Source organism: Puma concolor, chromosome A3 (assembly GCF_028749965.1).
Source record: "Puma concolor isolate L17-30 chromosome A3, mPumCon1.1.hap2, whole genome shotgun sequence".
NCBI lineage: Eukaryota > Metazoa > Chordata > Mammalia > Carnivora > Felidae > Puma > Puma concolor.
In genome coordinates this window covers 67,558,178-67,573,877 of record NC_141669.1, presented here as the reverse complement: position 1 = coordinate 67,573,877, position 15,700 = coordinate 67,558,178, and the positions used below count along the sequence as shown (strand labels likewise).

General features: G+C 40.5%; 1 protein-coding gene across 4 annotated transcripts in view; it reads left to right on the top strand.

The window, feature by feature from the left end:
* EML6 (EMAP like 6) overlaps window positions 1-15,700 on the top strand; it is a 282,419-nt gene that overhangs the window by 161,084 nt on the left and 105,635 nt on the right. For all 4 annotated transcript variants that reach the window (XR_015249223.1, XM_086701101.1, XM_025931862.2 and 1 more), the window contains exons 9-11: window positions 680-817; window positions 2,541-2,797; window positions 5,238-5,450. Coding sequence is in view for 3 of the 4 variants with exons in the window: in XM_086701101.1 (XP_086557227.1) it covers window positions 680-817; window positions 2,541-2,797; window positions 5,238-5,450 (608 nt within the window). In the remaining variant the exon portion in view is untranslated. The remainder of the gene's footprint in view (window positions 1-679; window positions 818-2,540; window positions 2,798-5,237; window positions 5,451-15,700) is intronic.

Below are 15,700 nucleotides of genomic sequence, written 5' to 3'. Positions count from 1 at the left end.
GGTGTTCCAGGAGCTGCTGCAAACTGTGTTAGGGGCACGTGCCCCTTGACCTCCATTTCTCCAGCAGTAGCTGTGCCCATCAGCCGGGGGCACTTAAAGTATCTGCCTCAACCAGGGCGAGTGGATCTATCTGCAGTGGGACACCCAGAGGCCTTGTGAAGCATGACAGCAGGTGACTGTAGACAGATACTCTTTCTTGCCAGGGAGGCCAATAAATGTAATGTGTGTTTCCATTTATCTGCACTTAAATAACACAGTTATTAGAAGGACACTCATATTATTTTAAACAAACTAACAATAACACCTAGTAGTACTTCTTTTTCTCTAAATGTTATTAACAATTCTTGGTATAAATAAAGAACAATGTTTAATTTCCAAAGAGAATAGCAAGATGTTGTGTGAAGTAGTGTTTAAAATGTCTTTATTTGATTAATCTCAAAATCTTTGGAAATGGTTTTCTGGTCTTAGAGTTCTTGCTGGGGATTTCAAATGGTGCAAATGACCCAATGATAATCTAAACACCTTCTTAGATTGCCAGACATGCCGTGAGGAAGGACACTAGTATGAAATTAGTGCGTCCTGTGTTGTCATCATCATCAGAGTGGTGAACAGCCTTCCAGCCTAGGGCTGGCTGATGGCTGAGAAACTGGTTTTGTTTTTACTTTGTCCTTGTACTTAGGCTATGGAGCCTGGCTGACCATGCCTTGATCGCCCGCTGTAACATGGAGGAAGCAGTTCGCAGTGTGGCCTTCAGCCCGGATGGATCTCAGCTGGCCCTGGGCATGAAGGACGGCTCTTTCATTGTTCTCCGAGTCAGGCACGTGCTGCTAGGGAAAATGATATCAGAAATGCTCTTGTGTTAAACTAGTTCTCCTGGTCACAATGTATGCCTGGACTTTAGGAAAAATGCATTTATTCTTTCAAGTAGGAACATTCTAGATTCAGTCACCAGATCTGTAATTCCCAAATCCAAACACTCTGAAAATCCACCGTTCTTTGGCAACTTGACAGCACGTCTTGACCCAATGAACTGATCTGAGACTGTTTATTGCCTATTAATCTCCTAGTAGGAATAATTCTCTATAATGTGATTCACTACAAAAATATTAATGTTTTTAATATGGGGTGTTGCCCTAGCTCCTGTGGAGGGTATTACATAATATATTGTATATGAACCTTTCTAAAATCCACTGAATAATGAACTCCTAAGCTCATCTGGTCCCAAGGGGGTTTGGGCTTATAGGAAGCCAAGAAAAGAGAAAGAAATGAGAAAGCAGTCTCTAGCAGTGCCAGATTTTTAGAGGTGAGCTTGAGTCAAAATTTCTTCCACCTATAATGAAAAATAAAATGGAATATTTCATATTTATTAACACGCTATATTTACTGGACAAAAATTATGACCCACACTTGTAATTTCTCTAAATAACACTGGTTGTTTTTTAAGGCTTCTACAATTTGTGATTACAGAAAGAAAATGCAGCTGTAAATTAGATACTGCATGTTTTGCACATAGAAAATTCTATATAGGTTTGAAAAATGATCTTGGCACAGTTTATTACACTAAATTCTCCTTACCAACCACACATAACTTAATGCTGGGTTGATGGGCAACGTTTTCTTTCTCTGCTTAGTGATGGTATGGAAAGATGGCCAGTTACCAGATTTTCTTTTCTTTTTGATGGATTTCCCAAGCCAAAACAAACAAAAATCCAAAAAACCTATTTGATGATATTAGAGTAAACATTATATTATATAATATATTGCTATTAATAAGTGATAGCTGGTGAGAGGAATTACCACATAGAAGCACATATTTGCCATCATGTATGCACTGATTGTGTTGGCAGTGGGTGAAGTCTTCGGTGCTGGCCTAGGAGACTGCTAGCCACAATTCTGTCTCATGGTGGCAGCTTTCAAATGCAGGCAGCATTTCTTACCAGAACCTGATCGGAAAGGATACAAAATATTCCAGTGACATGACGTATGCATTGTTGACTTTCCTGGTAACAATTAAATAATGACATAAGAATTTAATATTTAAAAAGAAATTTTCCTCTCATGCTTTTTGGACTTGCTCTTTTTTGCAACAGTAAGCAAGCTTCACAGCCGCTGGTTACTTGATCTTAAAGTATAAAAAAGATGGTTGATGTTTATGCTACCCTTGGTGGACGTTTACCTTTCTCCAGGGCATGTTTTGAAAACAATTTTACAAACCCCAAATTTTTGAAGCACAAGGTTTTAGGGGAAAATAACAATTAAACATGAAAGCAAATATGCATTTCATTAAATTTTGTTTTGTTTTGTTTTTACTTTGGAAGCCCAGATAGTATTTAAAATGTTGGTTAATTTTGCCTAAATTGGCCAGAAACTAAGTAAATAGTTTTATATTTTTCCCCAAAAGTTATTCCTTTAATTCTTACACGTGTTCTCTCTCTTTTGAAACATTTTTTTCTGACATACAAATTTTAAAACATGGCTTGGGGTTCCTATTTCTAGATTTGCTGCTTATCACTTTTTATTGCTGGTTTTTATTCTTATAGAGATATGACAGAAGTGGTTCATATCAAAGATCGAAAAGAAGTCATTCATGAAATGAAATTTTCTCCAGATGGCTCTTACCTCGCGGTGGGATCCAATGATGGCCCAGTGGACGTGTATGCCGTTGCCCAGCGGTATAAGAAAATTGGAGAATGCAGCAAGTCACTTAGTTTCATCACACACATTGACTGGTCTTTGGATAGCAAATACTTGCAGACCAATGACGGCGCGGGAGAACGCCTGTTCTACAAGATGCCATGTGAGTCACTCAGGCCCTGGATGGTGGTGAAAATCAAAACTTCGAACCAGAGTCAGCAAATGTATGAGAATGTCATCATGACCTCAGGGCAAGGAATGTTTTCAGAAACACGAGCCCCCAAATCTCACACTCCCAAAGAAAAGATAACTAAATTGGAACACGTTAAAATTTTAAAAAATACTGCACAGTGAAAGAGATCATGAAAACATGAGGCGCAGACTGGACGTAAATACTTGAAATGGTTATAATGGGCAAAAGATATATACTTAGAAATTAAAAGAATGCCTAAAGATAAGTGAAAGGAAAAATAGCCTAGAAAAATACTAAAACAAACGCTAAATATTTGAGGATCACAGTCCTTATTTACTATGATGATTTTATTCCAAAATCTGTGTTCTTCATAATTGGAAGCCCTTAAGGTATTATTTGGTGAAATATGCTAATTAGGATTTAAAAAACACAATTTCTATTTGTGACCTTCGCTGTCTCTTTTAGAAGAGATTCATCAGACTTTGATAACATTCAGTAACATTTAGTTTGCAATACTAAAATGGTAGAAATAAAAGACAAGTTTCTGTATTGTAATCTGTGACTAATGATTTTTTAATGTAAGTGGAAAAGTATAATATTTAACATGAATCTTGTCCTCAAGTAATTATATTTCATCTTAAAATTTTTATTGAATAATTAATTTATATGTAAAATAATATATACCATCTAATGTAACTTCAGCTTTTTAGAGTTCTCTGCCCTGTCAAATCATTAGCACACCATTACTAGGAACATATTTCTGTGTGTCTACTTTCTTTGCTTGAAATTATTTCATATATATTTTCTGTATGTGAAAAATTAAGGAATACACATTTCTCACCTGCAGTAACAAAGTAAAATCCTCTTAGTGATAATATCACAATTTGCTATCTCATTCTCCCGTCAGTGAGCATTTAGGCTTATTTCCTGTTTCTTTGCTGGTACAGACCGTGCATCTCGAAATATCTTGGTACAGGTGGGATTTTCTCTTCTGAGTCACTTCCTTGGACAATATTCTCCAAAGGGGGAATGCTGGGTCAAGGACTATGTTCTGTCAACTCTCTCATTTTATGGTCATCTTAATGAATTTTTATGTCATGCTGTTCTAGTCCAGAATTTCTGCATGCCAGTTTGGCAGTGCACCAGTAACGCATAAGAGCACCTACTCTCACAGATGATTCTTTATTTGAAAATATTTATTTTTGAAGAAGAAATTCTGAGGTGGTACACTAAATTGTCTTGATTTTAAATTTTAAAACTGTGTATGGCTGGACATTTTCCCAAGCATTTCTGTATCAGTGTGGTTCTGCCTTTGCATGCCCTCTGGGGACATCCCTCACTTGCTTTTGGTACAAGCCGGGAGTTGCCACACATTTGAGAACATATCGAGCACACTGTCAAGGCTATTTTCCCCAACCACTTACAGTTTTCATTGTCTAATGCTTTTAAATTTAAAATCCATTAACTTTTCATACTAATTTTTTGAGCCTAAATTTTAAAAAATCACTTCTATGGTTCCTTGAATTATGAAAGGTAGAAGTCCAGAATAAACTTCTTAGAAATCAGGCAAAATGTTGGTGACTAAATGTGATAACATACGATTGCATAAAAGTCAATATGACTTTCTTTTTTTTTTAATTTTTTTTTCAACGTTTATTTATTTTTGGGACAGAGAGAGACAGAGCATGAACGGGGGAGGGGCAGAGAGAGAGGGAGACACAGAATCGGAAACAGGCTCCAGGCTCTGAGCCATCAGCCCAGAGCCCGACGCGGGGCTCGAACTCACGGACCGCGAGATTGTGACCTGGCTGAAGTCGGACGCCTAACCGACTGTGCCACCCAGGTGCCCCAAAAGTCAATATGACTTTCAATAATCAAAGCATACGAGCTGTATAGTAGTTTCAGATGTTACATTGAGTACAGTGATCATTTTCTTTCTTGTCTCTGTATCTGAGTTTTGATCATACACTTTCTTTAAACCCTGCTGGAAGAAGAAAAAAATCATAAATTTGGTAAAGAGATTAGAATCTACAGTTTCCTTGATTTATGGAAGTTTTTTTTTTAAACCCTCCATATAGACCTCTATATGGAAAAGGAATAAAACAAATTAGAATGTACTTTTTATTTAAATGTAACATTATGGGGGCGCCTGGGTGGCTCAGTCGGTTAAGCGGCTGACTTCAGCCCAGGTCATGATCTCGCGGTCCCTGAGTTCGAGCCCCGCGTCGGGCTCTGTGCTGACAGCTCGGAGCCTGGAGCCTGTTTCGGATTCTGTGTCTCCTTCTCTCTGACCCTCCCCCGTTCATGCTCTGTCTCTCTCTGTCTCAGAAATAAATAGACGTTAAAAAATTTTAAAAATAAATAAATAAATAAATGTAACATTATGTTGCCATGTATTGATTATTTTCAGCTGGGAAGCCTTTAACAAGTAAAGAAGAAATCAAAGGGATTCCCTGGGCCTCCTGGACATGTGTGAAAGGCCCCGAAGTGAGTGGAATTTGGCCTAAATACACCGATGTCACTGACATCAATTCGGTGGATGCAAATTACAACAGCTCAGTGCTGGTGTCTGGAGATGATTTTGGACTGGTTAAATTGTTTAAATTTCCTTGTCTCAAGAAAGGTAAGGCCAAAAGAGACATTTCATTGAATAAATATTTAATCTAGAAGGTGTACACAGTGTAAACCAGACTATTTGATATTCTAAAATTACTAATTTAAGGCAGAATTTGTTCAGTTATTACTAACCAGTTTGTAATTCATAAGCTTCATGTTTTACATTTTAACCAAATCATAGTTTGTTTTGTTTTTATTTATGTGAATAAATACTCATAATTTAAATCACATATTACATTAAAATATTGTAATTAAAATTCTCTTAGGCTCTGCTAATTGTGCTTATACATGGAAAGCAAAGCAAAATCTTTTTAGATAAAATCTAAAAGTGAATACTCTGGTGATAGCACAATTCGTGGACTGCTTGTTGTAGTGCTTATTTTGCAAACCCAATTTACATAACTGGTGAAATTTTTGAGAGTGAAGATTGGTTCAAAAGAACTCTTCCTCCTCTCACATTTTGTTGTTTTGTCTTACTGTTGTTAAAATGTTGTCGCTTTAATTTTTGTTGCACCTTTAGACTTTGTGGAATGTGACTGAGTTAACCGTGTAATGACCCTGTCTTCTTCTTCCTTAAAAAGTTTAGACACAGGCTTTTCTGAGACTCCCCACTAGCACCCTGAAAATCAGATGTTTGGAAAGTAATCATCAGGGACGTGTTATTGCTTGAAAATTCATTCACTTGAACAATTTTTAAATTAAGAAAGGGAAGGGATGGAAAAATGTAATCAGAAAGTCATTTTCGGCTAACTGGCAGTTTTGAAGCACCAACAGTTATGGTAGAGAATTGAACATAAAACGCACAGCAAACCATCATTTACGCTTGACAGCATGGCCATCAGTTTAAAATGCTTGAGGCACAAAATTACCTCCCGTGCCTAATTCACACTCTCCTCTCCCTAACGGGCTTTTTGAGTAATAGGGTGTGTCCTATTGGATTGAGTAATGTACTTGCAGAACGTGAGTTAGGCAACCGGTCTGGGAACTGAGAAGAAACATACATCCCTGAGGCCAGAAACAATACTGTTGGCCTCACATGTGAAGACTAGGAAAGAAGGTAACTCACCCAGAATTGTTATTTCCTGCGTATTCCCAAGCCTTGTAGAGTGGATTTGGGTCTAGAAATGGAGATCCTGAATGTATTGATAAGAATGGGGAAAGGGGGGTGGGAGGCGATGAATAGTGCTGCCTGTCCAAACAAGACCCCCTGATGGGTAAACTGACCCTGAGGATGATGGAACCCAGGAGACACCTGCAGAGTAAGGGGAGGTTGACTGCTGAGTGATGGTATCATGGGAATAATAAAACCCACCTCAGCAATCTGTGGAACTATTCGTATTCTCATAGCAAATTTACTTGTTCTACTCTTCATGGCAAGTGGTTTATAAATCTTGCAATTTGTCTCAGAGCCATTCAGGCTTTTGTGGCCTTTCTGTGCCAGAACTACTGGCAGGGAAGTTTCTAAAGGGGGATTGTTGAAGGGAATGGTGACAATTGGTGGCTCTTGTCTCCCTGTAGCCCAGGGTATCGGTGGGTAGTCCCCCAACTTTTGAACCTGTAAACAGCCAAATATGAGAAGGGGCTAGTGACCATGAGAAGTGTAGAGACTGAGCAAATATTATAGTTCTCTGTGATTAAATCAAACTCTCAACCAAGTTCATTGACACATTTACAATTACTTGTGTATAGGATTCTGCTGCATAGTATTGAGACGTAAATGTTCTGCAGTTAATGAAAATGACTACAATGGTTATTATTTTTACATGGTCAAACCAGTTTTTCTCATTTCGTTTTGACAGTTTTCAAATCTTTTCATACAACTAGTATCAATCCTGATCATTTTCCCTGGTGTCGCTTAGACTACATTCTGTTTAACCATCATCGCACAGACACTTCCATGAGGTAAAAATCCAAAGCCTAGCTCATTGACATTTGCCGTGTCTTACCACCCCTTCTCCAAAGGAAGACTCAAGGCTGAGGATCTCCTGTTTTACCTCTGTGCTGCTGCCCCATTAATCCTTCACACAAACGTGCACATGCACACACACACACACACACACACACACACACACACATACATACACACTCCTTGAAGAACTCCCAAGAAAAATGTCCTGGATGTTGTAAGACATGAGTTGCATAAGGTCTGGGCCTTGAAGGAAAAAACATTGGCCTCCAGTAGAGCTTGAATGAGCTTGAGGCAGTACAGAAACAGAAAGGTCAAGGTGGCCACAGCATGGTGAATGAGGGGAGCATTGTGTACTCAGAGGCTGCAGAGGGCAGTGGGGACTATGTCACAAAGGCCTTGTAGCCATTGTGAAAAATTTGGGTCTTCTTTTAAGTGTGGTAGGAAACTATTGAAGATTTAAAATGGAGGAGTGACCTGACCCATGTAAGTTGTTAAAAGACCACTTTGATAGCATGTGGGATGAATTAGGGAAGTGAAGGCTCCAAGTAGAGAGATTTTCACATAAGTCCAGGTGAGAGATTTTGTGGCTTGGACAAAGGTATTAGGAACAGATGTGAATACAGGTGCATGAGGTTAGGAAACAGTGTCAAGGTAGAGCTGAAGGTATTGCTGATGGATTTGGATGTGGGAATAGAGGCAAAGAGCCAAGGATGAGTTTTGGGCGTGAGCAGTGGGGGTGGATGATGACACCACTTATGAAGATGGGAAAATGAGCAAGGAAAAAGGTGTGTGTGTGTGTGTGTGTGTGTGTGTGTGTGTGTGTGTGTGTGTGAGAGAGAGAGAGAGAGAGAGAGACAGACAGATAGACAGACAGACAGACAGACATGGGGATAAGAGAGAAGGGTAAGGGGCACTCCTTGGTCTGTGCTGTCCATGATAAGTTTGAGGCGCCTGTTAGATATCCAAGTAGACATGGCACACAGGCCATCTGCAGTCCAGGGAGAATTGAGAGCTGAAGAATGAATGTTCAGCAATTGAAGGCATATTGACAGTACGTAAAGCCGTGGGAGAGAGCACCAGCAGAGAGATAAGAGCCTTCCTGTGGTTCAGAGAATAAAGAGAGGCCTTAAAAAGTGACACTGTCCTAAGGAAAGCCTGGGAAGAGATGGATGTGGTTTTCATGTAGTCAATAAATATTTGTTACGTGCTATTCTAGAGGCTGGAGATACATCAGTGAGTAAAACAAGCACAAATCCCTGTCCTCATGGAGCTTTTGTTCTACTGAAGGGACACAGTCAATAAACAAAATGTAAACACATCTGGTGAGAAAGGCTATGAAGGAAACAAAAGCAAACAGTAGCAGGAGCGCTCAAATCGGGCAGCTTGGTGGTATATTTTAAATAGCATGGTCGAGAGAGAGCGGAAGATGGCGGCGTAGGAGGACGCTGGGCTCACCGCGCGTCCTGCTGATCACTTAGATTCCACCTACACCTGCCTAAATAAACCAGAAAACCACCAGAGGATTAGCAGAACGGAGTCGCCGGAGCCAAGCGCAGACGAGAGGCCCACGGAAGAGGGTAGGAAGGGCGGCGAGGCGGTGCGCGCTCCACGGACTGGCGGGAGGGAGCCGGGGTGGAGGGGCGGCTCGCCGGCCAAGCAGAGCCCCCGAGTCTGGCTTGCAAAAAGCGGAGGGGCCTGACGGACTGTGTTCCGACAGCAAGCGCGACTTAGCGTTTGGGAGGTCATAAGTTAACAGCTCTGCTCAGAAAGCGGGAAGGCTGGAGGACAAAGGGAAGGAGAGCTGCTGAGCCCCCGGACGACAGAGCTCAGTTTGGTGGGGAACAAAGGCGCTCACCAGCGCCATCTTCCCCGCCCATCCCCCAGCCAAAATCCCAAAGAGAACCAGTTCCTGCCAGGGAACTTGCTGGCTCCGCGCGCAAACACCCAACTCTGCGCTTCTGCGGAGCCAAACCTCCGGCAGCGGATCTGACTCCCTCCTGCTGCCACAGGGCCCCTCCTGAAGTGGATCACCTAAGGAGAAGCAAGCTAAGCCTGCCCCTCCTGCCCCTGTGCACCTTGCCTACCCACCCCAGCTAAGACGCCAGATCCCCAGCATCACAAGCCTGGCAGTGTGCAAGTAGCCCAGACAGACCACCCCACCCCACAGTGAATCCCGCCCCTAGGAGAGGGGAAGAGAAGGCACACACCAGTCTGACTGTGGCCCCAGCGGTGGGCTGGGGGCAGACATCAGGTCTGACTGCGGCTCCGCCCACCAACTCCAGTTATACACCACAGCACAGGGGAAGTGCCCTGCAGGTCCTCACCACGCCAGGGACTATCCAAAATGACCAAGCGGAAGAATTCCCCTCAGAAGAATCTCCAGGAAATAACAACAGCTAATGAGCTGATCAAAAAGGATTTAAATAATATAACAGAAAGTGAATTTAGAATAATAGTCATAAAATTAATCGCTGGGCTTGAAAACAGTATACAGGACAGCAGAGAATCTCTTGCTACAGAGATCAAGGGACTAAGGAACAGTCACGAGGAGCTGAAAAACGCTTTAAACGAAATGCATAACAAAATGGAAACCACCACAGCTCGGATTGAAGAGGCAGAGGAGAGAATAGGTGAACTAGAAGATAAAGTTATGGAAAAAGAGGAAGCTGAGAAAAAGAGGGATAAAAAAATCCAGGAATATGAGGGGAAAATTAGAGAACTAAGTGATACACTAAAAAGAAATAATATACGCATCATTGGTATCCCAGAGGAGGAAGAGAGAGGGAAAGGTGCTGAAGGGGTACTTGAAGAAATAATAGCTGAGAACTTCCCTGAACTGGGGAAGGAAAAAGGCATTGAAATCCAAGAGGCACAGAGAACTCCCTTCAGACGTAACTTGAATCGATCGTCTGCACGACATATCATAGTGAAACTGGCAAAATACAAGGATAAAGAGAAAATTCTGAAAGCAGCAAGGGGTAAACGTGCCCTCACATATAAAGGGAGACCTATAAGACTCGTGACTGATCTCTCTTTTGAAACTTGGCAGGCCAGAAAGAATTGGCACGAGATTTTCAGTGTGCTAGACAGAAAAAATATGCAGCCGAGAATCCTCTATCCAGCAAGTCTGTCATTTAGAATAGAAGGAGAGATAAAGGTCTTCCCAAACAAACAAAAACTGAAGGAATTTGTCACCACTAAACCAGCCCTACAAGAGATCCTAAGGGGGACCCTGTGAGACAAAGTACCAGAGACATCACTACAAGCATAAAACATACAGACATCACAATGACTCTAAACCCATATCTTTCTATAATAACACTGAATGTAAATGGATTAAATGTGCCAACCAAAAGACATAGGGTATCAGAATGGATAAAAAAACAAGACCCATCTATTTGCTGTCTATAAGAGACTAATTTTAGACCTGAGGACACCTTTAGATTGAGAGTGAGGGGATGGAGAACTATTTATCATGCTACTGGAAGCCAAAAGAAAGCTGGAGTAGCCATCCTTATATCAGACAAACTAGACTTTAAATTAAAGGCTGTAACAAGAGATGAAGAAGGACATTATATAATAGTGACAGGGTCTATCCATCAGGAAGAGCTAACAATTATAAATGTCTATGCGCCAAATACCGGAGCGCCCAAATATATAAAACAATTACTCATAAACACAAGCAACCTTATTGATAAGAATGTGGTAATTGCAGGGGACTTTAACACCCCACTTACAGAAATGGATAGATCATCTAGACACACGATCAATAAAGAAACAAGGGCCCTGAACGAGACATTGGATCAGATGGACTTGACAGATATATTTAGAACTCTGCATCCCAAAGCAACAGAATATACTTTCTTCTCGAGTGCACATGGAACATTCTCCAAGATAGATCATATACTGGGTCACAAAACAGCCCTTCATAAGTTTACAAGAATTGAAATCATACCATGCATACTTTCAGACCACAACGCTATGAAGCTTGAAATCAACCACAGAAAAAAGTCTGGAAAACCTCCAAAAGCATGGAGGTTAAAGAACACCCTACTAACGAATGAGTGGGTCAACCAGGCAATTAGAGAAGAAATTAAAAAATATATGGAAACAAACGAAAATGAAAATACAACAATCCAAACGCTTTGGGACGCAGCAAAGGCAGTCCTGAGAGGAAAATACATTGCAATCCAGGCCTATCTCAAGAAACAAGAAAAATCCCAAATACAAAATCTAACAGCACACCTAAAGGAAATAGAAGCAGAACAGCAAAGGCAGCCTAAACCCAGCAGAAGAAGAGAAATAATAAAGATCAGAGCAGAAATAAACAATATAGAATCTAAAAAAACTGTAGAGCAGATCAATGAAACCAAGAGTTGGTTTTTTGAAAAAATAAACAAAATTGACAAACCTCTAGCCAGGCTTCTCAAAAAGAAAAGGGAGATGACCCAAATAGATAAAATCATGAATGAAAATGGAATGATTACAACCAATCCCTCAGAGATACAAACAATTATCAGGGAATACTATGAAAAATTATATGCCAACAAATTGGACAACCTGGAAGAAATGGACAAATTCCTGAACACCCACACTCTTCCAAAACTCAATCAGGAGGAAATAGAAAGCTTGAACAGACCCATAACCAGCGAAGAAATTGAAACGGTTATCAAAAATCTCCCAACAAATAAGAGTCCAGGACCAGATGGCTTCCCAGGAGAGTTCTACCAGATGTTTAAAGCAGAGATAATACCTATCCTTCTCAAGCTATTCCAAGAAATAGAAAGGGAAGGAAAACTTCCAGACTCATTCTATGAAGCCAGTATTACTTTGATTCCTAAACCAGACAGAGACCCAGTAAAAAAAGAGAACTACAGGCCAATATCCCTGATGAATATGGATGCAAAAATTCTCAATAAGATACTAGCAAATCGAATTCAACGGCATATAAAAAGAATTATTCACCATGATCAAGTGGGATTCATTCCTGGGATGCAGGGCTGGTTCAACATTCGCAAATCAATCAACGTGATACATCACATTAACAAAAAAAAAGAGAAGAACCATATGATCCTGTCAATCGATGCAGAAAAGGCCTTTGATAAAATCCAGCACCCTTTCTTAATAAAAACTCTTGAGAAAGTCGGGATAGAAGGAACATACTTAAAGATCATAAAAGCCATTTATGAAAAGCCCACAGCTAACATCATCCTCAACGGGGAAAAACTGAGAGCTTTTTCCCTGAGATCAGGAACACGACAGGGATGCCCACTCTCACCACTGTTGTTTAACATAGTGCTGGAAGTTCTAGCATCAGCAATCAGACAACAAAAGGAAATCAAAGGCGTCAAAATTGGCAAAGATGAAGTCAAGCTTTCGCTCTTTGCAGATGACATGATATTATACATGGAAAATCCGATAGACTCCACCAAAAGTCTGCTAGAACTGATACATGAATTCAGCAAAGTTGCAGGATACAAAATCAATGTACAGAAATCAGTTGCATTCTTATACACTAACAATGAAGCAACAGAAAGACAAATAAAGAAACTGATCCCATTCACAATTGCACCAAGAAGCATCAAATACCTAGGAATTAATCTAACCAAAGATGTAAAGGATCTGTATGCTGAAAACTATAGAAAGCTTATGAAGGTAATTGAAGAAGATTTAAAGAAATGGAAAGACATTCCCTGCTCATGGATTGGAAGAATAAATATTATCAAAATGTCAGTACTACCCAAAGCTATCTACACATTCAATGCAATCCCAATCAAAATCGCACCAGCATTCTTCTCAAAACTAGAACAAGCAATCCTAAAATTCATATGGAACCACAAAAGGCCCCGAATAGCCAAGGTAATTTTGAAGAAGAAGACCAAAGCAGGAGGCATCACAATCCCAGACTTTAGCCTCTACTACAAAGCTGTCATCATCAAGACAGCATGGTATTGGCAGAAAAACAGACACATAGACCAATGGAATAGAATAGAAACCCAGAACTAGACCCACAAACGTATGGCCAACTCATCTTTGACAAAGCAGGAAAGAACATCCAATGGAAAAAAGACAGTCTCTTTAACAAATGGTGCTGGGAGAACTGGACAGCAACATGCAGAAGGTTGAAACTAGACCACTTTCTCACACCATTCACAAAAATAAACTCAAAATGGATAAAGGACCTGAATGTGAGACAGGAAACCATCAAAACCTTAGAGGAGAAAGCAGGAAAAGACCTCTCTGACCTCAGCCGTAGCAATCTCTTACTCGACACGTCCCCAAAGGCAAGGGAATTAAAGGCAAAAGTGAATTACTGGGACCTTATGAAGATCAAAAGCTTCTGCACAGCAAAGGAAACAACCAACAAAACTAAAAGGCAACCAACGGAATGGGAAAAGATATTTGCAAATGACATATCGGACAAAGGGCTAGTATCCAAAATCTATAAAGAGCTCACCAAACTCCACACCCGAAAAGCAATAACCCAGTGAAGAAATGGGCAGAAAACATGAATAGACACTTCTCTAAAGAAGACATCCGGATGGCCAACAGGCACATGAAAAGATGTTCAGCGTCGCTCCTTATCAGGGAAATACAAATCAAAACCACACTCAGATATCACCTCACGCCAGTCAGAGTGGCCAAAATGAACAAATCAGGAGACTATAGATGCTGGAGAGGATGTGGAGAAACGGGAACCCTCTTGCACTGTTGGTGGGAATGCAAATTGGTGCAGCCGCTCTGGAAAGCAGTGTGGAGGTTCCTCAGAAAATTAAAAATAGACCTACCCTATGACCCAGCAATAGCACTGCTAGGAATTTATCCAAGGGACACAGGAGTACTGATGCATAGGGGCACTTGTACCCCAATGTTCATAGCAGCACTCTCAACAATAGCCAAATTATGGAAAGAGCCTAAATGTCCATCAACTGATGAATGGATAAAGAAATTGTGGTTTATATACACAATGGAGTACTACGTGGCAATGACAAAAAATGAAATATGGCCTTTTGTAGCAACGTGGATGGAACTGGAGAGTGTGATGCTAAGTGAAATAAGCCATACAGAGAAAGACAGATACCATATGGTTTCACTCTTATGTGGATCCTGGGAAACTTGGGAGAAACCCATGGGGGAGGGGAACAAAAAAAAAAAAAAAAAAGAGGTTAGAGTGGGAGAGAGCCAAAGCATAAGAGACTGTTGAGAACTGAGAGCAGGCTAAGGGTTGATGGGGGGTGGGAGGGAGGAGAGGGTGGGTGATGGGTACTGAGGAGGACACGTTTTGGGATGAGCACTGGGTGTTGTATGGAAACCAATTTGACAATAAATTTCATATATAAAAAAAAAAAAAAAAAAGATAAGATAACAAAAAAATAAATAAATAAATAAATAAATAGCATGGTCATTTTCACCTTCATATAACTTTATTTTTTTAATATTTTTTAATGTTTATTTATTTTTGAGAGAGAGAGAGAGGGAGGGAGACGCAGAGAGAGGGAGACACAGAATCCAAAGCAGGCTCCAGGCTCTGAGCTGTCAGCACAGATCCTGACTCAGGGCTCGAACTCACAAGCTGTGAGATCATGACCTGAGCTGAAGTTGGACACTTTATCGACTGAGCCACCCAGGCGCCCCACCTTCACATAACTTTAAATCATTACCTCTCCAATGGGTATTTGAATTTTAAACATGTTTTAGTTGAACAGGTTGCTTTCTCCCCCATTAAAGAGGCTCCATTACAGGGCCTGCAATAGGTAGAATGATTTCTGAAGGAGGATTGCCGGCCCCTGAAATCTCCCGTAGCCTTTGGAGTATGAGGCCTCCACACGATAGCATGGACCCTGCTTACTTCCCTGACTTCCTTCATGCTGCCGTGTACCAACTACATACTGGATACTTTACTGCAGTAGTTCAGCTACAACCATAAGTGCAAATAGCTTTTCTTCTGCATTCGTGACCTTGGGGATGGTGTTTACTAAGTAAAGCAATCAGGGAACCAAATTTAATTCTTCCAGCTCTACATCCACATGACCCTGAACAGTAATTTGACTGTTTTTTTTTTTTTTTCCCACAGAATGATTCTCTGTTTCCCTATTGCAAAGGACCACCTGTCTTATCTTGTATTTAAATAAGAATGTGTAAGATAATCATTCTTAAGCATTTTAGTTGCAGAATCAGTGAAGCAGTAGGCATTATCTGGAAAAGGTTCAGATGTGTCTTCAGCTGCAGGACTTAAATTTTAAGGCCATTTTTAGCTTAATCCATAGTGGAATAATTGAGATAATTTTTGGAGGCTTTGTTTGTTAAGATATATAATACTGAAAATTATGTTTTCTAATGTATTTAAA